This window comes from Delphinapterus leucas, chromosome 8 (genome assembly GCF_059928025.1).
Source record: "Delphinapterus leucas isolate spDelLeu-1000000601 "Yukka" chromosome 8, BTC_Dleu_Yukka2, whole genome shotgun sequence".
Taxonomy (NCBI): domain Eukaryota; kingdom Metazoa; phylum Chordata; class Mammalia; order Artiodactyla; family Monodontidae; genus Delphinapterus; species Delphinapterus leucas.
The window spans coordinates 35,318,534-35,345,286 of record NC_143136.1 but is presented as its reverse complement, the minus strand read 5'-3'; the positions used below and the strand labels follow the sequence as shown (position 1 = coordinate 35,345,286).

The 26,753-nt window shown below is 40.8% G+C and overlaps 1 protein-coding gene across 3 annotated transcripts in view; it reads left to right on the top strand.

The window, feature by feature from the left end:
• SPATS2L (spermatogenesis associated serine rich 2 like) overlaps positions 1-26,753 on the top strand; it is a 165,291-nt gene that overhangs the window by 62,805 nt on the left and 75,733 nt on the right. For all 3 annotated transcript variants that reach the window (XM_022567357.3, XM_022567361.3, XM_022567356.3), the window contains exon 3: positions 19,060-19,120. In XM_022567357.3, coding sequence (XP_022423065.2) covers positions 19,082-19,120 — 39 coding nt within the window. In that variant the 5' untranslated portion in view covers positions 19,060-19,081. The remainder of the gene's footprint in view (positions 1-19,059; positions 19,121-26,753) is intronic.

The window sequence follows — 26,753 nt, the reverse complement described above, 5'->3', positions numbered from 1 at the left end:
GTGAGCTGAAGTATGTAAAAAATTCTAAAAACAACAAAAGAGACTTAAAAAGCTGGTAAGGAAAAATTCTACAGAAAATGATGGTGACAAAATAAGCCAGACATAGAAAACTGGAATGCTTGTGATGTTCAGTATTGTGCCCATTTTTGCTAATGACATAGTTATAATTTCTGTCAAGACTAGAATACTATTTTTATTGTAGACTTTTTGTTTTACTTTTGTAGAAAAAAGAACAACAAAGGGATAGGACCTCTGATGAGAAAAACAAAGCCTATTCATCTCTTCTTATTTTTGCCTTTTTATTGAGGATCATGATTTCCCACCTGGTAGGGTAGAACAAAATGTGAACAAGAGGGAATTGAGGCCCACAGCAGCATAACACTAGATCCTTAGCTGTTTGGCATGGATTGGGGTCTCCTGGCCCAGACTGTATCCACAGGCCTGAGAACACTCATGCCTGTGACTGTCCCACTCCAGCCAGCCACATTGGAGGCATTTCAGTGAATGGAAAAGTCCCCCAAAGCCTGGAGATTGACAAAAAGAGAAAATATAAAATCCCAGCAAAATTCTAAAATTTATTCTGAAACTTTTTGAGAACACTCAAAAGAGAAAGAGGTAATCATTAGGCACCAAAAGGAAGTCAAGCAGGACTAAATAATTTTCCTCTTCAGTAGAGTAACTAGAATGCAGGATGAAGGAAATGTGGTAGATTCAGTATGTGTGAATTTCATCAAGGCAGTTTTCACAATATCTTATGATCCTATTAGAATTTAATGGAGAAATATGAACTGAATGACAGAATAGTCAAGTGGATTCACAGCTAGGTTTGCATAACCAAACCCAAGGAGTGCTAAAGAATGGGTCCATGTGATCGCAGGGGTGATGTATAGACATCTACTTCTGTTTTTCTCTAGATCTCTCTGTATCAGCAATGTGAATGATGATTAATCTGATGGAGATAATACAAATAAGTGTCATCTTTTGAACTCTTAAGTGTCAAACACTTTTCTATTACTCTATGTGTATTTGTTTATTTAATCCCTACAACAAAGAAGCTGCACAGCCTCTTAGATAGCCTCATCCACCAGCAAGAAGAACGACAGGTCTGCAGCCTGTGGAAGGAAAACCACAGTCACAGAAAGATAGACAAACTGAAAAGGCAGAGGACTTTGTACCAGATGAAGGAACAAGATAAAACCCCATAAAAACAACTAAATGAAGTGGATATAGGCAACCTTCCAGAAAAAGAATTTAGAATAATGATAGTGAAGATGATCCAGGACCTCGGAAAAAGAATGGAGGCAAAGATCAAGAAGATGCAAGAAATGTTTAACAAAGACCTAGAAGAATTAAAGAACAAACACCTAGAAGAATTAAAGAACAAACAAACAGAGATGAACAATAACTGAAATGAAAAATACACTAGAAGGAAACAATAGCAGAATAACTGAGGCAGAAGAACGGATAAGTGACCTGGAAGACAGAATGGTGGAATTCACTGCCATGGAACAGAATAAAGAAAAAAGAATGAAAAGAAATGAAGGTAGCCTAAGAGACCTCTGGGACAACATTAAACGCAACAACATTCACATTATAGGGGTCCTGGAAGGAGAAGAGAAAGAAAGGACCCAAGAAAATATTTGAAGAGATTATAGTTGAAAACTTCCCTAACATGGGAAAGGAAATAGCCACCCAAGTCCAGGAAGCGCAGAGAGTCCCAGGCAGGATAAACCCAAGGAGAAACAGGCCGAGACACATAGTAATCAAATTGGCAAAAATTAAAGACAAAGAAAAATTTTTGAAAGCAACAAGGGAAAAATGACAAATAATATACAAGGGAACTCCCATAAGGTTAACAGCTGATTTCTCAGCAGAAATTCTACAAGCCAGAAGGGAGTGGCACAACATATTTAAAGTGATGAAAGGGAAGAACCTACGACCAAGATTACTCTACCCAGCAAGGATCTCATTCAGATTCTATGGAGAAATCAAAAGCTTTACAGACAAGCAAAAGCTAAGAGCATTCAGCACCACCAAACCAGCTCTACAACAAATGCTAAAGGGACTTCTCTAAGTGGGAAACACAAGAGAAGAAAAGGACCTACAAAAACAAACCCAAAACAATTAAGAAAATGGTAATAGGAACATACATATGGATAATTACCTTAAATGTGAATGGATTAAATGCTCCAACCAAAAGACACAGGCTCACTGAATGGATACAAAAACAAGACCCATATATATGCTGTCTACAGGAGACCCACTTCAGACCTAGGGACACATACAGACTGAAAGTGAGGGGATGGAAAAAGATATTCCATGCAAATGGAAGTCAAAAGAAAGCCAGAGTAGCAATACTCATATCAGATAAAATAGACTTTAAAATAAAGAATATTACAGGAGACAAGGAAAGACACTACATAATGGTCAAGGGATCAATCATGGATCAATGGCATTTTTTACGGAACTAGAACAAAAAAATCTTAAAATTTGTATGGAGACACAAAAGACCCCGAATAGCCAAAGCAATCTTGAGGGAAAAAAACAGAGCTCGAGGAATCAGACCCCCTGATTTCAGACTATACTATAAAGCTACAGTCATCAAGACAATATGGTACTGGCACAAAAACAGAAATATAGATCAATGGAACAGGATAGGAAGCCCAGAGATAAACCCACACACCTGTGGTCAACTAATCTATGAAGAAGGAGGCAAGGATATACAATGGAGAAAAGACAGTGTCTTCAATAATTGGTGCTGGGAAAACTGGACAGCTACATGTAAAAGAATGCAATTAGAACACTCCCTAACACCACACACAAAAATAAACTCAAAATGGATTAAAGACCTAAATGTAAGACCGGACACTATAAAACTCTTAAGAGGAAAACATAGGAAGAACACTCTTTGACATAAATCACAGCAAGGTCTTTTCTGATCCACCTCCTAGAGTAATGGAAATAAAAACAAAAATAAACAAATGGGACCTAATCCTTACAACAATCCCTATGCAGTTGCTACATTTATCTCCACTTTATAAATGAGTAACACAGAGAGTTAAAGTAACTTCCTCAAGGTCACACCGTTCTTAGGTGGCAGAGCTGCCATTCAAGCCCAGACTGTTTAATTAGTGGCATAAGTTACATAAATGATATCCATTAAATTGTGGATGACCAAAGTGATAGGTATAGCTAAAATTGTAAAGTTATAGATTTGGTGTCCAAAAAAAGGAAAAAAAAACTCTAATAGACTGGAAAAATTAGCCAAATGAATAAAGATAAAATTAATTTGAGTCAAATATAAACTCATACACTTAAGTTCCAAATAACTCGACTGCAAAAGTAAAGATTGGGGAGATGGGACTTACTAATAGATCAAATGAGGAAGTCTTGGGAGTTTCATTTAATATAGGCTCATTATGACCAATGTACAGTGTGATTATCAACAAAATGCAATCTTAGAGCAAAATTTAAAAACATTGTTCTTCTTCCCATTCATAATTTTCCACCCCATTTGACTTTCTTTTTTAACCAAGTCAGCTTTACATTTTTTATTCTAATTCTAGGGAATACTAAGGTTTCTAATTTGGAATGAACCCACTAAATAATTTTCAGACGATTCCCTTTATTTTCATTGAACCAAAATAATGGCAGCAGACTAGTGGAATAAGCACAAGCTTGGGAGTCAGTCCCAGAGGTTGAGTCCCCTCCTTGCTGTTGACTGGCTCTGGGATCTTGGCCTTAACGTCTGTACGCCTAGTTCCCTCATCTAGAAAATGGTGATAATAATGCCTACCTTGCAGGAGCATCCTGAGGACTCAGGGAAATAGACATAAAGAGATAAAATCATCCAGCGTGGTGCCCGAGGGGGTTTCATTTGGTTCACCGTTGTAGCCCCATCATGTAGGCCAGTACCTGGCACAGAAGAGGTGCTCAGAGGTGTTTGCTAAGTGAATACTGAATGAATGAATGAATGGATGAGTGAATGAATGTGTTCAGTAGAGGATAGTTCTTACTAAAGGCATGGCAGTGTTTTCAGATGTGAGAAGTCTTTGTAAAGCAAGAGACTGATTATTCACAGGTTTGAAGAAGGGGAATGCTTTGCCATAGCAAAATTTACTTTTTCCCATCATGCAGCGTAGCTTCAGGATTTTTTGAAAGCTAAAGTAAAACTGTGACCATTAGGTCATCTTTGTAGTGTTTCTTCAGTCCTTACACCATTCTTCCATGAGGTATCTAGAGAGGTCTCATTCTGCCTAGTCAGATATTGTTTGAAAGCTTGAAATGAAAAATGAAACCAAGTTAAGTCTGGCTGGTAGCCATTCAGAAATAGATTTTTTTTTTAAAGTAGATTACTTTTCAAAGACATTTTTCCTCTTTAAGACTTCCTTGTTTTTAAAGAAACATTTAGTAAAACAACAGGAACGTCTTTTCAGTGTCTGGTTATCTCTTTTTCAAGACTGAGTTTGGTAAATTACATAGTATTAGCTGTTGGTCATCTTCCGGGTAAAAAATAAAACCAAATGAAGTCTTTAATGTAATTTATGAGTTTCTCTCCTAGAGCTAAGTGAAACTCAGCTTCATAGCTTTTATTTGTTTTGGGGCCTTTAATATTAGTCAGATTAAAGCTTATGTTTTTATAAAACTATAAGGACAAAGAATTATGTTAAAATAGCTAAAAAAACAAAAAAAATGTCTCCAGTGTTTGATTCTGCATGTCAAGAATAACAGAGAAAATAGGGTCTGGTTTCAGAACCTTGTAACCAAAAATGACAGTGTGGTGGGATGGGGAGTTGGTATGGGGTTCGGCAGAAACTCTCGCATTCTCTAAAAGGAAAACGAAAGAAGGACGTTAACTCTTTGCTGTATTATGAACAGGACAAGTGTATAATTGAAACCAAACCATTAACACCTTTTCTCATACTGCCTTCTGATGTCATCTAATTACTTACTGCCTGCTAATCTTATCTCCTTCAGGAGCCGATCTTAAAATTACACTGCGTTGCAGTTAGCTAAACACATTGCACCTAGTCAAGGCACATAGTGGACTCCCAGTAAATATTTGTTGAATGACTTCTGTGCACTTATGCAGGTGGGTTTTCTTTCTGATCTCATGCATGACTTACTTGTTTCCACCAGAGAGGTTTCAGTTTTGCTCTTTCTCTTACCTGAAATGCCATTCTCATCATTGGCAATACTGCCTCAATGCAGTGCAAAAGAACACCTCCTCCTAGAAGCCTTCTCTGATTAACCCACCTGAATTAAAGCCATCTCACCCATCGAGAAGCCCCTTTTATAAACATGGCTGTAGTCATTTCAGAATGATTTAAGATTCTTATTTCTCTTGGCTCTGACATCCCCCATGCCCCACAATATACACGCATCAAGAATAGGCATTGAGTCTTATTTCCCACAGGGACACCCCTGCACATGCAGTGTCCACCTATGGAAAGCACACTCAAAGGACGTGTTCTATAGCTAGGTAATGAAATTTTTAACATTAGTGTAAAAAACCAGACAACTCTGATTGCTTGTCTCTATCGGTCTGCCAAGAATGGGTATAAATGGAATCAAGGCTGTGAGAGATGGATCTTTTTCATCAGACAAGTGATCAAAACCTAATACATTTACACCTCAGAATTGCTTTAAAGGAGATTGGATGACTAACAGAAAGTCTTCCAAAGGGAAATAATATATGGTATTATATTTAATTGAGAGACCTGTACAATATTTGAACTACTGTACAAAAACCAGTTTCGATTCATTCAATCTTTAGAAAAATGATTTGGAAGAGATTAAACTACATATTGCTATGGCTTATAGACCATCATAAGCCTTTGGTACCTTCCAAACTTCCCCCAGTGTGAGTTGAGCCGTAGGTCAGGCTGGCACTCAGAGCAAGGTGTATGCTTTCAGGCAGGCCTTTGATTGCTGTAAACTAAAGGGATAAGCAGACAGGTCACGAGAAGGTTTACAAAGAACCCATAGAGTGCATAAGGGTGTCAACAGCAGTAAAAATCCCTATCTATAGGTGGAGTTACAGGGTATATATTGGTGAGGTTAGTGGTTAAATGTGTTTAGCATTGGGTTGGAAACCACTTTTTTCCCCTCATATTCCACAGAAAAGATAAATTTTTGGCCTATCTCTTTTAGACAGAGCATAGGCTTTGGTGCAGGGGAACTAGAGGGCTAGCCTAGTGACCTGATTATCCCGAATACGAGGCTCTGAGTTAAGAAATAAAATAAGTAGGAGATGTTGGGGAAGTTACCTGGTTAAAGACATGGGCTACGGGGGTCCAATACAGGAAGACGTAGAGGGCTTCAGCGCTCATGATTCGACCTGGACTCTGAGAATGACTGAAACACTACTGGGTTGGAGATATGGGGGGAGGAGGAGAAGGAGTGGATTGGAGGGTGTGTAAAGCGATGTGGCTAGAGCAGCATTTGACAGTGCTGGTTTTAATGGTGGCATTTAAAGTGATACTCCAGTACTAGATGTTGAAACCTGGGGAATAAATTATTGAAGACTCGGGCTTCCCTGGTGGCGCAGCGGTTGAGAGTCCGCCTGCCGATGCAGGGGACATGGGTTCGTGCCCCGGTCCGGGAAGATCCCACACGCCGCGGAGCGGCTGGGCCCGTGAGCCATGGCCGCTGAGCCTGCGCGTCCGGAGCCTGTGCTCCGCAACGGGAGAGGCCAGAGAGGCCACGACAGTGAGAGGCCCGCGCACTGAAAAAAAAAAACAAAAACATTGAAGAATCACTGAAACCAAGAAAGGAAAAATAAAATGAGAGGACATTCACTCCTCTTTTCCCACATGTCTTTATTGAACATTTAAAAGGTCAAAGGCACTCTCCTAGGTACTTTGGAAAAGGGAAAGGAGAAATGGAATTGATCAGAGACAGGCTTTTTAAAGGGAAGAAATTCTTTTTGTGATTCATTAAATCTATTAATATCTCATATATTTGAAGCACTTTAAAAACAGTTATTAATTTCCCCAAAACAGCATATATTTCAGGTGACACATTTCTATTTTTTTATTATAGTTAGAAGTTGAAATAAAATTCAGTAAGGCAGTGAATATGACCTCTAGAATTTTGACCATATCATAAAATGGTCAAAATGAGTTTTATTATCTGTGATTGCATTAGAATAAATTCGAGGGCATTAAAATCATGTTAATTCTCTCTTTTATCCATCTTGATACAATTACCTGAGATCAGCACATATGAAAGGAGATTTTGTAATTTTTAGGCTGTTCTGTTATTAGCTCTAAGACTTTATTTGAACTTTGTTCTTCCCATGTTATAACTGCTTATTGTCTTCTAAAGACAAGTACCTTAGCTGTGAACTTGGTCACTAGAGCACTGACCACATCTGGTAGCCACAAGACAGGAAACCGTGACCTGGCATGGGTTTCTGAGCCATTCTACAAGGAAGAGGTATTATAGTCTTGGATTCACTTTTGCCTGTGCTGAAACTTTAAGAACATGATAAAAAAATGACCCTGTGGACACTGAGCCCTGGAAGTCTCTATCCGTCTCAGCAGTGCTACAGTCAGGCCTCAGCCTTGGACTGCTACCCACACCTCTCTAGAATTGCCCTAGGCTTCCCTTAAGGTGGCAGTGTCCATGGTGAGGGAAAGGTGTATCCAGATGAGGGCAACTTGTGGTCAGAAGGTTGTGTTTCAAGGGCCAGTTCCATCACTGGCTAGATGCATGACCATAACTTCTTCCGCCTTAGTTTCTCACCTGCAAAATGATGGAGGGGAAAGCAACCACATAGCTATGGAGGAATCGAATGAGATTATTTATTTTTATTTATTTCATAGCACACATTAATCGCTTTACAAATATGAACTCATTTCATCCAAATTACTATCCCATGAGGTAGTTACTATAATCATTCTCAGTTTACCTGTGAGGAAATGAAGATGTAGAAAGGTTGAATAACTTGCTCAAATCCCAAAACCAGTAAGAGGCAGAGTTGAGATTCAAACTTGGCAAATGGTAATTACTTATTTTCTATCATAAGGGGATAAGGAAGAATCTGAAGAGCAGAAATGGGCAGTGTTTCCTGTTTGTGATCATTTGGGGGCCCAAGATCCTGTGTGGTGGTGACAGAGGCACAGTAATTAATGCAGATGTCTCTGCCACAGGGCTGGCTATAGGGGCTCCCGGGCTGACTGCCTGTGGCTGATGAGCAAGATGGTGGGTGAGAGGCCTGACCCTAAAGAGAAATAGTGCCTTTCTAAGAACATGTTGAATTTCCGAGTTAATTACGTGGGTCTCTCACTGTTGCGGCCCCTCCCGTTGCGGAGCACAGGCTCCGGACGCGCAGGCTCAGCGGCCATGGCTCACGGGCCCAGCCGCTATGCGGCACGTGGGATCCTCCCGGACCGGGGCACGAACCCATGTCGCCTGCATCGGCAGGCGGACTCTCAACCGCTGCGCCACCAGGGAAGCCCACGAGTTAATTTTTTTTAAGTATCAAACCAGCAGACAAACAGATAGGACTAAGGTGCCTGTAGGTGGCACAGGCCTGACAGGCCTTCTCCATTCTGCCCCCCAGTGGTTATCCCCACTCCCATGCTCCTCACACTAGCTTTTTCCCTGGTGAAATTCACCATGAAAACTTCATTCCTTTGGGTGAGGGCATGACCCCTAATAAACTGTATATACCCCTGGACACAGTAGTACATTATTCATTTAGTGTAAAATTAGCCAGCAGATGCCTCTGGTTAGGTCTAGAACCAGGAACAGGTTTTAGAATGGGAAGGGGAGAGAGAAAGGCTCAGGGTGCAGTGCTAGGAATGTTTGCTAATTGATTGATCTGCCTGTACTGCTGTCACTGGAAGATTAGAAACCCTTAGCTGACGCCCATTCGCAGGAACTGACCTTTGGAGCGATGACTGTGGTCCCAGCCCATACTGTCTCTTAGCCTCCGGGCAGTCCGTGTAAAGTTCGCAAGTTCAGTCTTACGGCTATGCGTTCCCCAAGAGGAGAAGAATGAAGAACTGGGCATTCGCTACCAGGGGACTGAAGGCAAAAGCACAGGACAGTTTTACGAAAAGGAAACAAGTATTTTCGAAGTAGGTGAGTCCCTCCGAGCCTCAGGTGGCCTCAGCCACCCCCAGGATCCTGCTATCTACCCCAGTCTCTGACTCCACCTGCCTCGCTGTTGAGATGACTTAAGCAAGTTGATAAAGGTGGCCAGTTCAGGGACAGGGCTTTTCTGTCTGTCGAGAAAAGGCAGTCCGGCCATGCACGGGAAGCCCTGATTTGGAACACCAGGGCACCTTACCAAGTGAGTCGCGGTGGATTTTGTTGGAAAGGCTTAGGAGCAGTAGTACTGGGTCGGGGGAGGAGGCGTGAGAGGGGCTGGCTGCCTGTAGTTCTCTTCTGCCTCAGTTCCCTAGCACTGCTCTCCCAGCAAACGCCAGTGCCTGTAAGTTAGAACATCACAGACCGTTTTGATTCAGCCAGTGCCGGTGACGGATGTTTCAAGGAAGTAGGAGGGACCTGACTTTCTCCGCTACTTGGAGAAAACCATTAAATGTTTACTAGGAGGGTTCTGACTTAATGAACAAGGAATATCGTGAGTTCCTTAGAACAGAGGTTTTTGAAACCAGAATATCCTCAGGAGAGACCGTGGCTTCCTTTACCAGGTGTTTATTCCATGACAGATGAGCGCGCTTGCCCAGAGTTGGCTGTGAACTTAGAGCTTTTGTTTGCCAGGTTTTGTCAGGATTTCTCTTTGCCAGGCCAGAGCTATAGTGCAGAACCACAGTGCATGTTTTCTTTGGAGATGAATATCAGTGTTTTCCTTCAAAATTTGCTGTAAAATCTTTTAAAAAAAGTATACAGCCTCCACTTCCAGCCCACCCCCTCTAACGGCAAGCCCACCTCTAACCCTCTGGGGAGCCCGGTCTCTGGGGTGAGACTGGCCAGCTGGGCAGATCACAGCACCAGCATTGCTCTGCCCAGAGCCTTGAACCAGGTCAATTCCTAGTCTAATTTCCGGAGTCCACGCACTGATTTTCTTCCCCACCTCCTCTTTTCTGTGTTTTTGCTTGTATATCTGTCTTCGTCAGAGGGTTTAAGCTCCTTTGGGGGCAGGAGCGCTGCAGTCAGGAGATCCAAGTTCAGATCTCAGCTCAGGCATTCACTGGCAGTGTGACTCTATGCTGGCATTCCTTTTTCTATAAAATGAGGGCTGACATACTCCATAGGGTCTTTATGAGAATTAAATGAGTTCATACATGGAAGGTGCCGGGCATACAGCAAGAGTTGCATAAGTGGTATTTTGTAACCATTGCCAGCATTCCCCATAGAGCCCAGCACATTGTAGGTGTTTAGTAAATGTTTCTCACATACTAATAAAAAAACATTGCCCTTTGTGTAGGAATTGCCATAGCTGGTTGAAGAGCTGAGGGAAAGGAAAAAAAGAAAGAGAAGGCATGGTATTTCCTTTTCAACATTTGGGGAGTTGGTGTGAGGTAGTTTGGTGCTCAGGGGTGTGAAGGAGAACTGTGCTTAGTCTTTTGTCTAAACCCCTCTGGAGTTTGGGATTTGTTTTGCGGGCGGCAGTAGGGGATGGTGGGCAAGGCGGTGTGATCTGTGGGGAGAGAGCCTATTATGGCGTGCTTGGAGAGAGTGGAATTTATTCTTCCGAACCTTGTAACGCTGCCCACTTCACCTTTCCCAAGGCATCTCTGAGGATAGGCCTGTTTTAAAGACTTGAGCTGACATCATCGCATCTTAAAAGAACTGAGCATAATTGAATTGCTGATACAAGTGGGTACTTGCATTGGGCCCGGGTCACCCACATCTCTATGGAAACACATGTTTGCTTGAAAGGCCAGCAATCAGAAGCAGAGCCTTTCAGGAGCCAGCATCGGGTCACTTTTAGAAAAAGGCATTTATTTATATTCTCGAGCTGTCAGAGACCTGTGCAATGAAATAATTTCAAATTAAATAGAGAAATCAGGCCGCAGATGAATGCCTTAATAGAGCCTGCCGTGCGCCCTCCCCCTGTGCCCCCCCCCCCCCACTGTGCTCGCGGTGCCTGAGATCTGCACGTTTATTTTAGCTGTCCTTTGCTCTTTTCCGCCCATTTGCATTCTGCTGCCTTGGGGAGGTGGTTTGGCACTTTATGCAAAAATGGTTAATCTTCATTCATACACGTGTGCTGGTACTAAAATGGAAAATGCAAAGCCGGGCCTGCCGTATAGCGTACGTTGTGCTCTTCCTGGCGACTCTGTGTGTGCAGCATGTCCAAGGGAGCACAGTCCCGATGACTCTGCTTCCTACGCAAGCACTAGGGGCTGTTGAGTCAAGACATTCTCTCATAAAGGTCTGAAACTTGCATCAGCACATCTTGCCCTAGATGTGCTCAAGTGATATCCTAAATGATTGGAAGCTTTTATCTGCCTCTGGAAGCAGGATTTTTCGAGTCAGTATTGACTGTTAATGACCTGTTTAAAGAAAACATTCAATTTTCTTTCTTCCCCCCACAAAGAACTTAGTAGGCAGTGACATTTCTAAACCAAAGGCTAACCCTGCTTTTCAAAAGGGGCAGAGACAGGGCTTTTAAATGTGAAAATTTTTTTCCCTGACATTTGCCCTTAAAATGCTTTTCAGTGAAGTTGTTCTAACAGTGGGTTTAAAACACTGAAGTGTCTTTGAATAAAAATGCAACCTTGAGATTTTTTCCCCCCCTTCAAATTAAACAAAAAAGTTTAGGTAAGAGTCTTCATGTGAAATTCATATTTCAGTCACTATTCTCTGTTTCATTGTTTATGTGTCTTCATTCCCAATAATTAAAGCAACTTTCCTCCGAGGAGCGAGGCACTGCACAAGAACCTTTATTAAACTGTGGGGATTAAACCCCACAGAAAAAAGAGCTAAAAAAAAGAGCTACTTAGATTATGAGAGACCGCAGTAATTACAAGACCAGGTAAGGAACAGCTAAGGTAGGAGTGAAAGGGAAGAGGACACAAAATGGAAGAGAGAGAAGATTAGGCAATGGAAGAGTTAAGCAACAGAAAACCTATATGATGTTATTGATACATTTAGGCAAAGTCCCAGTTTTACAGAGGGAGCACTGTTTTCCTCTTCAGCTGGCATGTAAGTGCCCTTGACTGTGCTTAGGGGACTGGACAGTTAGTCCTTGACCAGTTTAAAGGTGATCTTTACAGAGAAATAGCCTAGTACGTGGGAGACAGCACCCACGTCTTTTTTTTTTTTTTTTTTTTAAGGTGAATTTTCAGCTTTCAGCTACCCTGGCTACTAAGTGCTTGCATCACCTCCAGGGCCCTTACAGACTTGAATACCTGAGAGCTGGAAAGGACCACAGAGGTCCTGTGCTCTGAAGGCTAGAGAAGATGCCACCCCAAAATACGGCAGTGGTGGTTCAGGCATTTATTTATATTCTCGAGCTGTCCCCAAATATGCTGCTTTGGCGTATTGATTATTGTGAGGTGTGCGCACTTGAAAAACAGCAAATGCAGGAAGAGGCTTTCTCTGAACTCCCCTTTTCTGCTTAAAGACAGATCGTCCAAAAGGAGCTCAGTTGTCATAACTTCCCTCCCCGGGAGTTTCACCAGCCAGGGAGGATGTTGACTTTCATCACAGGAGGGGAGACTAGAGAATGGACACCACACTCAGCAGACTTTGTCACAAGCTACCATACATCCATCTGTTCTTCTAAGGGCTCATTCATCTTTCCTAAAAGTCATTCACTCTCCCCTCTGCTTTTCCTGTTAAGATGGTATTTAATCCTGAATTTTAGGCCACCTCGGGGGAGTTCTTCATTTTTCCCTGAGTATCTCCCATGTGTATGTGAGATATACATGTTAATAGACATCTGGTTGTTTTTCACGTATTCATCTTTTATTACAGGGGTCCCAGCTAAGAACTCAAAGGGTAGAGGGAAACTTATTTTTCTTCCCCTACAACTCCAATCTCTTTCTCTGCAAGTGAATACCTGAGGCCCTCGTGCTATACTCTGACAATCTAGAACCTTTACTCAGATGTTCCGTCAGGGCAAATGGTGGCCCACATAAACAGATGTGCAGGCTTCCCCAAGCTCTCTGTCAAAATTTCCCTGTCCTGTTTCCCATTCTCTCAGAGCACCTCTCTCTGCTAAGGGCCAAATGATGGCAGTAGAGAATGAAATAAATTAATGTGTGAACTTGCACCTTCTTCCAGAGGTGGTAGTAATCCATAAGCTGAGTAAAAATGTAGACATCCCTTAAGAAGTTTCCCCAGGTTAGGAGTTGGCTCTCTGGGAGACTGTGGGACGCTCTGTTTTGACGGAGAGGCTTTTTGCTGCTTCTCCAATCACATCGCATAATTGACTTCCTCCCCACAAGATCAGTCCCGATTCTTCCTCTCTGAGGCAGCCATGAGAAAATGTCTCAGGATCTATGTGATCACAACACTGTCTAGGCTGTACCAAAATCAAATACACAGACACTTTAATTACTTTAACTTAGAAAGATGGAGTAGTTAAACATTAGACCCTGAAATGTCGTGGAGCCTCTGGGCAACGTTGTAGAACCAGGAAAGCAGCTTGTTGGTCAAGGGCCCACTAAATGAAGCTTCTAACATTCTCATCTGAGGTAGAAGCCACAGGAAAACAGCCATCTCTTTATAACAGGTACATTCCCTCCCATTCCTGTGAGAGTTTAGTGCTTTGCTCTGCAGTCTGTGTGCCCTGCGAATGTACAAAGCATACATCACATGCCTGACCGGCTGGAGAAGGCAGCACCCGGGACAGGTTTTATTCTCCTTGCAGAGTTCTTACTGCAGTTCGTATACAATGAGCCCCGTGACTTGTTTATGATGCTTTTGAGGTGCTATCAGCACAATGGCTCTGGGCTCCAGAGCTTCAGACTGCCTGGGGTTGAGTCCTGGCCCTGCCACTTACCGTGGGACCCCGGGTTGGTTACCGAATCTCTGTGCCTCAGCTTTCACGTGTATGAAATGAAGATAATCACAGTTTCTACTTTATGGGGGTATGAGGGTTAAATGGATAAATATGTGTCAAGCACTTAGCAGAGTGCCTGGCACAATCTAAGTGCTCCATATTATTATTATTATTAATATGTTGGTGAAAAGACCATTCCCTAACGAAACTAGCTCCCCACCCGTTTATCTATCTAGGCATCTGGAGAATCTGTTTGTTGTGTGTGGTGATTGGGATCAACGAAGTGGCCCATTCTTAATATTCCCAGGCTAGAGACTATAAAGCAGTGGTTCTCACAGTTTGGTTTGCGTGTGTCTGAATGCCCTGGAGGGTGGGTTAGAGCACTGACTGCTGTGCCCCCCTCCCAGAGCTTCTGATCCAGTCCTTCTGGAGAGGGGCAGAGAATTTACATTTCTAACAAGTTCCCAGATGCTGCTGTTGCTGCTTCTCTGGGAATCCCACTTTAAGAGCCACTGCTCTAGGACAGCAGTTTCCAGTAGAAGTATGATGTAAGCAACATAGGCCATTTAAATTTTTCTAGTAGTAACATTAAAAAAGTAAAAAGAAATGGGTGAAGTTAATTTTAATGTTATATTTTATTTAACTCAACATGTCAAATATTATCATTTCAACACACAACTGACATAAAAATCTACTGAGACAGTTTACATTCCTTTTCTGTAGCAAGCCTTTGAAATCCAGGATGTATTTTACGCTCCCAGGACATTCTGGTTCAGACCAGCCGCATTCAAATCTGACTTTGCAAGAAAATGACCCGAGGAAGTTTCTTTTTTCTGGCCTCCACCTCCCCCCCATACCAACTCGCATTCTCTATTTTTATGTTTTTTTATAAATCATGGGAAAACTTTGCATAAATAACCTTGAAAAAAATTGTGAAAATCATTATTTTAAATTTTTTCTTATGTATTTCCTCTGGCTCTCTAAATTCCATTCAAGAAAAGCGATATGACACCTGAGAACAGGAAAGTCAGTCTAAGAGCAGTAATAGGTTTCAGAGAAACAAAAGTGAAACTTTATTACTGTCTACATAGTGAAACAGGAGGGAAAACGGAGATTGGTAAGTCGGAAAGCAATTGGCATTTCAATATACTGTTCTAACTTTTTATAGTTTATATGATTGCATGAGAAATATAAACATATACATATCTTTTTTAAACTCCTAGTTTGGTAGTTGATCAGATTGTGGTATATATTAAACTCCTCTGAATTGTATTAACTAGAAATACTGAAACAAATGTATGTGCTGGAATTTGCACTATTCAGGTGTATTTTTCATAAAGAGTATTTCTTTTTTACAAACTAATAGATTTTCTGACTAGCATTAATGCATATTAAGATCTTTGCATAAGTAAGTTCAGTTTGATGGTAACTATAGTTGTGGATTATTAATTTTACACTGGATATGTGTATAGATGACATATTGGTGATAGATAAATGGTGAAATGCTTTTCTTTGGGATTGACATCTTTCCTAATAAGTTAGGAAATGTTTGCCCGTTGTAAATAAGTTTCTGACTATGGAACATATATCTAAACTGAGGTGAGAGATCAATCTGAGATTTCATAAATAAAATTTCAGTCAACAGTTTCCTTGATCTTTATTTTTCTCTAGGATATATGTAAAACTTAGATGATGTATATGTATATTTGTAATGTTATTACTGAAAGCTGAGGTGTAATTATAGGGAAAACATTTCAAACAATACCTAAGCTATTAAAATGTTGCACCAATATCAGGACTTGTATTTCTGGCTATCTTCATTTTCTATTGATTATTTATACGCATGGGACATGTATGTGTGGATTTGAATAGTTAGGCCCCAGTAATTGGTCTGTTCTAAGAACGATTGTAGTGATAATAGGAATTAGAAACCAGGTTCTCCCCCAAGAAGTCAGAGATCGTCATACCTTTCTTATGGACTTAAAAGCTCTCGAGATCAAGCTATGTTAGAGATAGACCATCAAGCATGGTGACCAAGCGTGATGAGAAGGAAATAGGAGGTCCGTTGGCCCCAAACATGTCAACTTACTCACAGCATCAAAGGCTTCTCGGGTTAACCCAGGGGGTCTGCAGCTTTGAGGGATGGAGTTTCAAGTTGCTGAACTCCGGGCCTGTCATTTAGGAGGAGGTGATAATATATTGTTTCTTAGAGGAAAAGTTCCTTAACTATTTTTTTTTTTTTTTAGTTCCTTAACTATTTAAGTTAAACAGTTGAGATTCAGATTAAGTGGATCTGGCTGTCCCGATACAGTTCATAGCAGAGAACAGAATCCCAGAAGAATAGGGGCACAGCACAGTTTCATTTTCCTGGGGGCGAGGGAGCCAGAGGAAAGGTAATGGGCATGTGATGCCACGCCAGGGGGAGGTGTGCTTCTGAATATTCTGGAAGGGCTAGTGCCAATCTGAGGTGTGGACACTCAGGAAGGGCCTTGGACACTGAAGGTCAACCTTGTCCCCGTTGTTTGTCCTTATCAATAGAACCCAATGTAACTATCTAGCCACTTAAATTCTTAATTCTTAAGGCAAATCAGATTTATTTTCTATTTATATTGAAGTCTTTCATTTAGTTTCCATAACTGGAACTGGAGCTGATTTCCCAATCTCTCTGTTATATGCTAGCCAGCGGAAAGCCTTGATGAACAAAGGCCGTAGGAATCCAGCTGGAAGGAATTGCCTGTAGAGATAGCACATAGGGGGGAAAATAAAGAGTAAAATGGGCAAAGAAGAGCTCCCTACAAATTATTTTTATCTTATCTTCCCATCTGAGGAACCTGTAATAGCCCCATTCTACTCTCACAGCCAGCCTTTTCCTTCCACAATAAAAATAATATTGTAATCAATCTTACTGGCATCACAACCAAAGAAGAGTCTTCCTTGACTTAGACGCCAAAGCAATGAGAAAGAGAATTGCCAAGGAAATATATATATTCCTATGAATCTAGCTTACCATTCAGTACTGCCACTTACTCAGATCTCAGAAATTTTCTGTCCTCTGTGGAATTCCTCCCTGATTTCTCTATAGATTATAACACTCCAGCTTTAGAAAATGCTGCACACCCAAATCCTAGACATCAAAGCAAAACAAAAACAAAACCCTTTTTCTATCAGATTTCACACATGTATAATGGCAGGGTCCGGAAGATGTAGCTAATCCAGTCTAATGAGAGGAATTGTGGCTCAGATCCATCTTAACAAATTGCCCCAAGTGTTGCTGTCTCCTTTGAGCCTTCCTCACTCCATAGCTGCAGCCTGTGTCTCTTTTCTCTGTCTTCCCCATCCTCATTCTCTCACATACATACATACACTATCACATATAGAAAATCTATGTATACGCAGTGTATGTTTACATAATGCCAGAACTTCCATTTGAATAAGAAAATCAACCATTCAAATGTCTTCAGATATCATGCTTATAGACTATCTTGCAGGCATTGTGATGACTGGTCAAAGGTTTCACATCTATGGCTTGTAAACAAAAACACCTGATTATTTGTGCTTATACTTCACATACCATCTCTATTCACTGTTATGGATAATCAGAAAATAATCCTAATGTCTTTTACTAGTAACTCTCAGGGGCAAGAATAGTGAGAATGAAATTCAGACATTATTTGCCAGCTAGCATTATATACTTTCTCCCTTATGCCAAGGCAGAGGATATAGCATTTACCATTGGGAAGCGTTATTTAAATGGAAGGTGTATCCAGTGGGATGGGCACTCTGCAGAGTATATGGGAAGGAGCTGTCTTACTGGGGATTGAGTATGCAGGGTCTCCCCTGCCACCGTGCCCAAATGCATGTATCAGTGGCAATGTCATTTGGAAACTTGTAAAAATAAAAGTTTACTGTTTCTAATATTTAATAATATAGTAGATAATAGTATATGGATTCCTATTTGAGTGGTAATAGAGTTAAGATTACATATTGCCAAGCTTTCATCCTAAATCAACAAAAGGTAATGGATCTGAATTTATGCTTTATTTAAGACCTAGGCTTAAAAGAAGTTTTGGTGTGGAGAAATCAGAGAATTTTTGCAAGTTGTCCCTGAAATGTTATCAATTCTAGATACACTCTTTGTAGCCAGAGTCAAAAAGGATATAAGAAAGAGTTTCAGTGGTTCTTGATTGACAAAAAGCATTAAACACGCAAATAGGTAATATATTGATATCTCGGCCTGTCTAGCTGCTACCCTCTGAACCAATCTGTTTGCCCATTGTAAGTCAGTTATGCCCTATTTCAAAAAGAGATTGAAACTATTAAAGACTTAAGATGTAGCTTCTATAATAGTGATAAAAGATTTAGACTGGATGAGAAGAAGAAAAACACCACAGCTTGATATTAAGAATACAGATCTTCTCATAGTGGGCAACTTTTCAAAGATGATTGGGCACCAAAGGCCGAAAACCTAAAGAATTTAGGAAAACGGAAGGGTTATGGGCAGTTTTAAGAGTACATTTGAGACTACAGATCATGAATTTACAGTCATTAAAAATATGATACAGGTATATATGTGTTGATCTGGAAGAATGTTCATATATTGATAAGTGAAAACACAAGTTTAAAAACTATTATGTGTTTCTTATGTTTTAATATGGAACCTTTCTCTTGTTTCTTCCTGGAGTGTTTTGGCATAGTTACATACAGGCAGGAAAGACTCAATGTTTGCTATATTGACTAGAGACTAATAAAATCATTGGAACAGTAAAGATTGTGATGACAATGCTTAGTTAAAATAGGTACACTTTTCCTCCTCTCACCGTTTTGACCACCTTTATTTTACATAATAAGAAACACAGTTTAGGTGCATACCCATCTGTGTTTGTCATTCTCCATGTTGGTACAGTATGAATAAAACATTTTACATTGTCATCTGGAGTTATTGTAACATGCTTTTAGAGCATATCTAAGACAAGTGCTTAGCTTGAAAGTACTTTTATATTCTAAATTGGTATTTATGATTATGGCTGAATGAAATTGTTTACTATATTGGAAGAGAGCATAAAAATAACACATTGAGAAATCAATTTTAGAACTTTAAAGTTAATCATTTTTTTTCCCCTTCCTGGTAGGGCTTATTCCACTAGAAGCAAGATGGCTGAACTCAATACTCATGTGAATGTCAAGGAAAAGGTAAGATATAATTAAATATTGGCTTGCAGATACTCCAAACTGGATAATGTAGTCTCTAGCTAGTAAAAATTCAATTATAATGGAGGAAGGGAAAAATGGTTTGGGAGAATGCATAGTAAGCTTGACACACGAGAAAACCATTCCACAGAATCATAAGTAGCATTTACTAAATGGGTGTTATGCATATTATATTCATTTTCTCATTTAGTCTTGACTATAACGCCATGTAGTTATTTTCATTTTACAGAGGATGGAATTGAGACACAGAGAAGGTAAGTACTTTGCCTGAGGTCACATAGCTAGGAAGCAACACAGCTGGGATCTGAACCCAGCAGTGCTATTCTACAGTTCATACTCTTAACCACCATGCTGGGTTCCATCTAAGAGCGGGGGTATTATGCTACATCTCCAAAAACAGCCTCGTAGAGATATCCAAAGCATTCCCTAGTGGTCACGCTGAGTAGCCTTTACCGTTTCTTTCAACACTGAGGGTTCATGACTCTGAAAATCCCCCCTCCTCATTATTCATTGGAGGCTGAGTGTACTTCAGAGCCGTTCCAAGTCTTGTCCTCCTCTGTGAATTTTCTCGGCTTAGGGTCACAACCCCTCCCTTGCCATATATGCTCCCTTGCACTGTTAGCTCTTAAATGATCATACACTGTAGATCCCATGAGACCAGGGAGTTAAAGTTGTCCAAGCCATTCATCTGGCGCCAGGGGAGCTGAGGCCCTGGAAGGGGTTCGTCCATGGTCACACAGCAAAGTGAGAGAGCCTCACCTGGAACTCACTCCAGCCTTCCACAGGGCCACCTCCCACCTCCATTAGGCTAACTACTTGGGGGCCATAGGTTGTCTTTCATCCCTTTGTATCCCCACAGTGCCTAAAACCCTGAGTGAAGGATGAGAGAAGTAACATTACTGGAATCCTCAGTAATTTTTCTTTCCTTTAGCCAAGACATATCAGACTCCTGTTTTGTCCCAAACACTGTCTGGATGCTGACGATGTGGCACTGAACATGTAGATGAGGTTCCTGCTCCCATGGAGCTTGTTTTCTAAGGCAGGGAAACAGAAAGTAAACACAAGAACATATAAATGAACACGATCATTTCATATAGTGATGTCTATGATGAGGAAAATACAGCAGGGCGGCACGGGCAGGTGGCTACTTTAGATGGGGCTGGTCAGGGCAGCCCTCTCAGAGAAGGTGATATTTGAGCTGAGATAGAGAAAACAGGAAAGAAACACCATGCAGTGATCCAAGGACAGAGCATTCCAGGTAGGTAAGCAAAAGCAGGTGCCTGAGGAAGACTGAAGTTCATCGTGTTTGAAGAGCTAGTGGTTGAGTGGCCGGTGTGGCCAGAGTGTGGTAGGCAGAGGGATGGTGATGGGAGATGAGGGCAGAGAGTACGCCAGGAACCAGAATTGGTAGAATACTGACTCTTCACCTGTTCCCTCAACCTCCACAGCATCCAGGGGTGGAAGCCAGGGTTTCACAAAGTTGGATGAAAACAAAAATGAATTTTCATCTTTACTCGTTATCTAAATGAAATTTAGCATTTCCTTCAATCATGAATCTAGGCAAGGGAGAAAAACAACCCACAGGAGTAGCAGGAGTACCTGTGACTTTCACAACTAGAAATCACAGGTGTCTTCATATCAAATTACATTTGTTGCAGATATCCTGAAAAGCTGTTTGTTCATCACTACTTCAAAATTACTGTAATTACAGAACCTGCCGCTATGTTGTGTTATTTGATGTTGACAGAGAAGCACGTACATTACTGTAGCATAAAATTTTTTATTAATATTTTAATGTTATTTCAATATGAGTGGTTTCCTCTGTAATCGTGTATGTTTTATTTAAACATTATTCTGAGAGGGACCCCCGAGGCTTCACCAGACTGCCAAAGGGGGTCTGTGCCCCAAAAGGTTTAGAAGCTGAGACAGAAACATGTAGGGTTTTATTCAAAGGGCAAAAGTAGCCGTTGAAAGGAATTAAGCAGGAACATGACTTATGGTATATTTTTAAAACCTCCCCCAGCTTTGCCAGCTGCTGTACTACTTATTTTATAGATCTTCATATTAAATAACTTTTCTGTTTGATGAGGACACAGAGGCTTGAGATAAAGTGATTTGGTCAAAGTCAGAGTCTCAGGGAATATGAAAGAGCAAGGATTCAAACTCAGCTCTGTCTGGTTCTAAAGCTCATGCTCTTTCCACTGTATTACTGCTTCCCAGAGTTTTCCACTAAAATAACCCCAGGGCACAGAAGAACAAACTTGCTACTTTGGGACATGGTCAAAACCAACTTCCACATATAATTTCTTTGGAGTCTTCTGTGTGATCTTAAAAATGGATGCAATTTTTTAATCCATTGTATTCTGTAATATATTCCATATATTATGTTAATACAGAACTGTTTTCACTTATCGACCATTGAGCAAACAGTGGCAGAAGTCTGGGCCCTTTTACATTGTGGCTTCATATTCTCTGTGACTCACAGTCATACACTCGGGTGAGACTATGTGTTCCCAGTTTGAGAAGCTGGGTCCGGCACCACAGTGCTGACCAAATATTGGCCCCTTTCCAAATAGCTGTTGATGGATGGGTTGAACAGCTCCTAAAGTTGGGTTATGGGAAGGAAAAGCACTTTAAAGAATCAGTCATAGTAATTGATTCCCTGCAAAACATGGCCAGTGGACAGACCGATATGGTAGGCTCAGCAGATAGAGTGTCTTGTTCAAAACAGAGGTGGCCTCGAGCCAAAATGGGGAAGGAGGCTGATCCGTGATCTCACAGACCACAGAGGTTCAGTGTGAATGCTCCGTGCATGGGCTCAGGCGCCACATTCATCCACTTGTCATGACCAGTGTCACATACACGTACGAAGAGTAACAGGAGATGGTGGTTTTGCCATTGCACTTCAGTAACTTATCAAAATGTTGGCATCGTTTTGAAAGAGGGTGATGTTTAAGTTGTAAATATTATCCATCTGCATGACAATGGAAGTAAAGCTCCTCTAACTCAGTAAATTCCATCTTCCCGTATCAAAAGGTTAATAGATTTCTCAGCTCAATAAAATAAATCATAATAAACAACGGAAAATTCTGATCATTTGTAATTTTACATTGATTTATTTTCGTTCTTTTATTTCCTTTAGTGATTAGCTTTTATGGCCTTTTTATGATTAGTTTGTTTCCCAATCTGTCACACAGCACTGACATTTTAGTTCTGAAAATTAAGAATAATAACTGTTATGTCTTAAGTTATAAATTATAAGCTTTTAGAGATGTGAGAACAGATCCGTGTGGTGTTTTTATACACTAGCTAGTCAAGCACTGTGGGAAATGAAATACTCAGTAAAAGTCTTGCAGTGAAATGAATTCATCAGTTATCTCTAGTGGGTCCACTATTGGATGAATTGGAAAGGAAGAGGTGCTTGGGTGAGAGAATCATTTCTGTCCTCATGCAGCTTAACTTAAGGTCTCTCATATCCAAGACAACTGAAATTTACAGTTGACACTCTTTGTGACTCTTCTAAAGTATCTCTATATTATTGGACTATAACTGAAAGGATTTAAATTGGAAATATCCTTGAAGTCAAAGTTTGATCTCCTTAGGAGTGTGACAACCATCCTCTGTGTGAGCTGACCCTGTTTACATTTCCACCCTTATCAGTAGCCACTTCTCTACTCTCCCTTCAACACAGCCATCCTGACCATGAATGTTGCTGCCTCCAGGCCTTTGCAAAGGTAGTTTCCTCTCTCTGGGACGTCCTCCACAGGGACCGACCCTCACTCACCTCCCTTTTAGGAAGCCTTTCAGGTGGCTCCTTTCTCTGCCCTCCTGCCCCTCCTGAATTATTGGCCCTTCCTCTGTTCTCCTTTGTTCTTCAGTGAGGCTCTCTGCCTTCTGCCTCTATACCATGGTTAGTGGTCTGTCTCCCCAAGGGAGATTGTGTGCTCCTTGGGGGCAGGCACTGGGCCTTTCTCATCTTCATACTCTTGGGTTTGACACATAGTTGACCCCAGTTCGAGTTAGATAAATGAATGGGTAACGAATGAATGAACACGCCTGCTTGAATCGTTACGTTCTTTAGGGACAGATTTCCCATTCACGATATTTTGCAAAACCTCAAGCCTTCTTGGAAACTGAAATGTAGGTTAATGGAAGTGTCATCTCATTTTAGTACTCTCTTTGCTATTAAATAAAGCAAGTTTTAAATTGCTTCTAGAAACAAGCTTAGGTTACTTCTTAGGTTGACTACCTGTGGTTCTGCAGAAAAGCAGCGTCTTTATGAGATGGTTATCAAATACTGGCGGTCTCAGGTAGGTTTTGCCAATAACAGATGAGGTCCTTTGGTGAGTAACCAGTCATATCCCACTGTACCCCCTCCAAAAAAAAAAAAGAAAATAATCTCCATATCTCATTTTATTAAGGAAAGATACCAGAACAAAATCTTCAGGCTAATCAGGGATCCTATATTTAGGGCCAATTCAATTTCTACAGCTCTTTTCTAAGTAACGTATTTTTTTTAAAGAAATTTAACACTAGAACCTCCTAGATGACTTGAGGATAGGGCTCAGTAGTGACTATTACATTATTCTCATGTGAAGCACTAGGGTACCAACCTAAATTGATTTATAAAGTTTTAGATGTAATTCTCAACTGAGTAAGAAAGGATTATTGGAACTGTCATGCACGAAATAACATTTTCAGTCAGATATTTTCATGCATTATTATAAATCAGTTTAAATAGAATACAATTCAGCAGTACAATTTGGTGATGGAAAGCCAAGGGGATCCTTGTTTGTAAAACGGGATTACAAATGGAGTTACAAAATAATATTTGCTGAATGTCTAGTTATGGTCTGATAATTAATTCCAACAAAAAGTGATCCTTAAGCCACTGTAGGACACCAAGTATGCTTGGGAAGTGATCTCCAGCAAGGTAAAGTCATGGAAGGAGCTTGGAGTTTGGAGACAGTAGCAGAGATAAGTAGCTCCCTGATTACTAGTTGAGCAGCCTAGAGCAAGTCACTTAACTTATCTGGGCCTCAGTTTTCTAATCTGTAGATTGGACATGAAAACAAAACCTACCTGACAAAATCATCAAATACAGTAATAAAAGTAGAGCTGCTTTATGAGCTCTTAATCCTATAAACTATAAAGGGTCTGGGGGAGCTCATCTGTGTATTTTACAATTAAAAAATGGAAAAGGAGCCTTAGTTAATGTTTTTTTAGTAACTAAAAATATAAATTCACATAGAACTGAGATTAGAAAGAAAACACAATTAAAAACCCACAAGAGAAAGAGAACATAAAACTGGACTTGACTTTTTAAAACTTTTATAGCTATTGCTGAGCCTCACAAAAAATAAGTGAGATTAGAAAATATGATGATATGGAAATGGGGAATCAGTCTATAATATCCTCGCTGCAATGTGCCACTTACTATGAATAGCTTTTTTTTTTTTTTTTTTGCGGTACGCGGGCCTCTCACTGTTGTGGCCTCTCCCGTTGCGGAGCACAGGCTCCGGACGCGCAGGCTCAGCGGCCATGGCTCACGGGCCCAGCCGCTCCACGGCATGTGGGATCTTCCCGGACCGGGGCACGAACCCAGGTACCCTGCATCGGCAGGCGGACTCTCAACCACTGCGCCACCAGGGAAGCCCTATGAATAGCTTTTTGAGCTGTTAAAGTTATGGAGGTAAATTGGGTTGTAAACAATATTCATATAGACTCATTAAAATGGAGGAGGAAGACTAGACAAGGGGAGAGGAACCTTTCGTCCACCGTGGGAACAGGGAGGGGCCATCTCAACATTTGTGCAGGTGACTGACATAGACTCTGTGTCCTGGAGTCTGTCCTCAACAGGTGGACAGATGTCCCATTTTATTTTATTTTTTCCTGTAACTGTCTTGATTTATGTTTTATAAAGTACTGAAATATGGTTCAAGTCTTTATGTGGGGGAGTATTGTCAGAAAAACCCAAGAGTTTGATTAAAGAGATTTTTACCAGGATCAGAGAAAGTACAAAAGAAACCCATCATCAAGCATCTTTAAAATATTAACTCCATTTAACAGTGAACTCATTTTATGGGCTGTGGGACAAGTTTTAATGATATGCAGTTGTTTTTAAAGACCAAACCATGCAAGCTTTGGAGCGAATCTTAATTTCATGATTTTGTACGAGTGTTTAGGTCAGTTTAGCCCAGTCCTTGGATTCCAACAGCAAAAACACAAACCACACACACAGCTTTTAGGTTTCACCATGAATAGGTTCTTGTCATCATTTTCTCATAGGAAAGGGTCATTAAATTTCCCTTTCAAAGAACGGAGAAACATTGACAATAGTTACTGCCTAACGCTTATGTACAGAACTGCTGTTATTGTTGCTTGGCAACTAGAAGAGATCTGACAAGGAGTCTAAAGGAACTGAATGAATAAATGGAAATGTCAGCATCAGTTTCTGCAGATAAGAAGAAATTTACTATTGTAGGATTAGCATCACATTGTTTTTTTTCCCAAGCTACACAATTGGAATTCAGTGTTTCTGTTCTGCTTCTCCTGCCCTGCCGCCCCCGCTGCTTCCAGCCTTTCATCATAGCCCCTTTTGCACTCTGGCTGAGAGTTACATACAAGGTAGAGGGTTAATGCTAAACAACACAAGAGCATGTCAAAATTAAAACCTCTGGTGACAGGAAAAGAGTTACCTCTGTTGGCAATCCCTTGGAATTTATGTGTACTTTACCAATATTCTAGTTATTTTTCACAATGATCCTTCATATTAAATTATCCAATTTTTACAATTTTTTTAAAAAAATGATAAAGCTGCAATGGTTTCTTCTCTTCTGACCTTGAGCATTAAAAATCTATCCAGATGGATTAGATAGTTAGGTAGATTGATTGAGTCACCACTTAACAGTATACTGCTTGTATTATTATTATTATTATTAAAACAACTTTTTCTCTGTGATTTATCCACAGCTTGATTACAAGCTCCTTATAAGCACAAATGGATTTTCAACTTATTTATGTACTCAGTAGCTCCTATAATAGTAATATCACAGAATTTACGCCCCCAAAATACTTGTTAATCAATATTTAGTCAAATAACTGAGCCAAGATTCTATAATGGTGATTCTCAGCCAGTAGGAAGAAAGGAGAAGAAAGTGGAGCGTGCCTCCCTGTGTTGGGACGAGCATTAGAATGTCAGTAGGGAAAAGATGGGAGTAATTAGAAAAAGCATATTTGTGTTCTTTTGAGTCTCCAAGAGCAGAGGCCAAGGTGGGATTAGATGATTAAGAGGTGCCTTGCGGGTGGGAAGTAGTGGAGGCAGGTGCTTGTAAAAGAGAAAGGGGAGGAAGGATGTGCGGGCAGGGAGAGTCTACAGACTGCCAAGCATGCAGGTCTGCCATAGCTGAAAGAAGGAGAAGGGAAAAAAAATTGGGTAAGAAGAGTCTCCCTGGGCAGTGCAGTTCTAAGAAGGTTTGTGCAGGTCGATGGGGAGCCTTCATTCCCCGGCTGGGGAGCTCCCACATCCCTCAGAAATGAGCTTTCACTAGCACCCCCTACCTGAGCCATTGACTGGGTGCATCCTCGGTGGAGTGAGGCTTGGGTGGACCCAGAG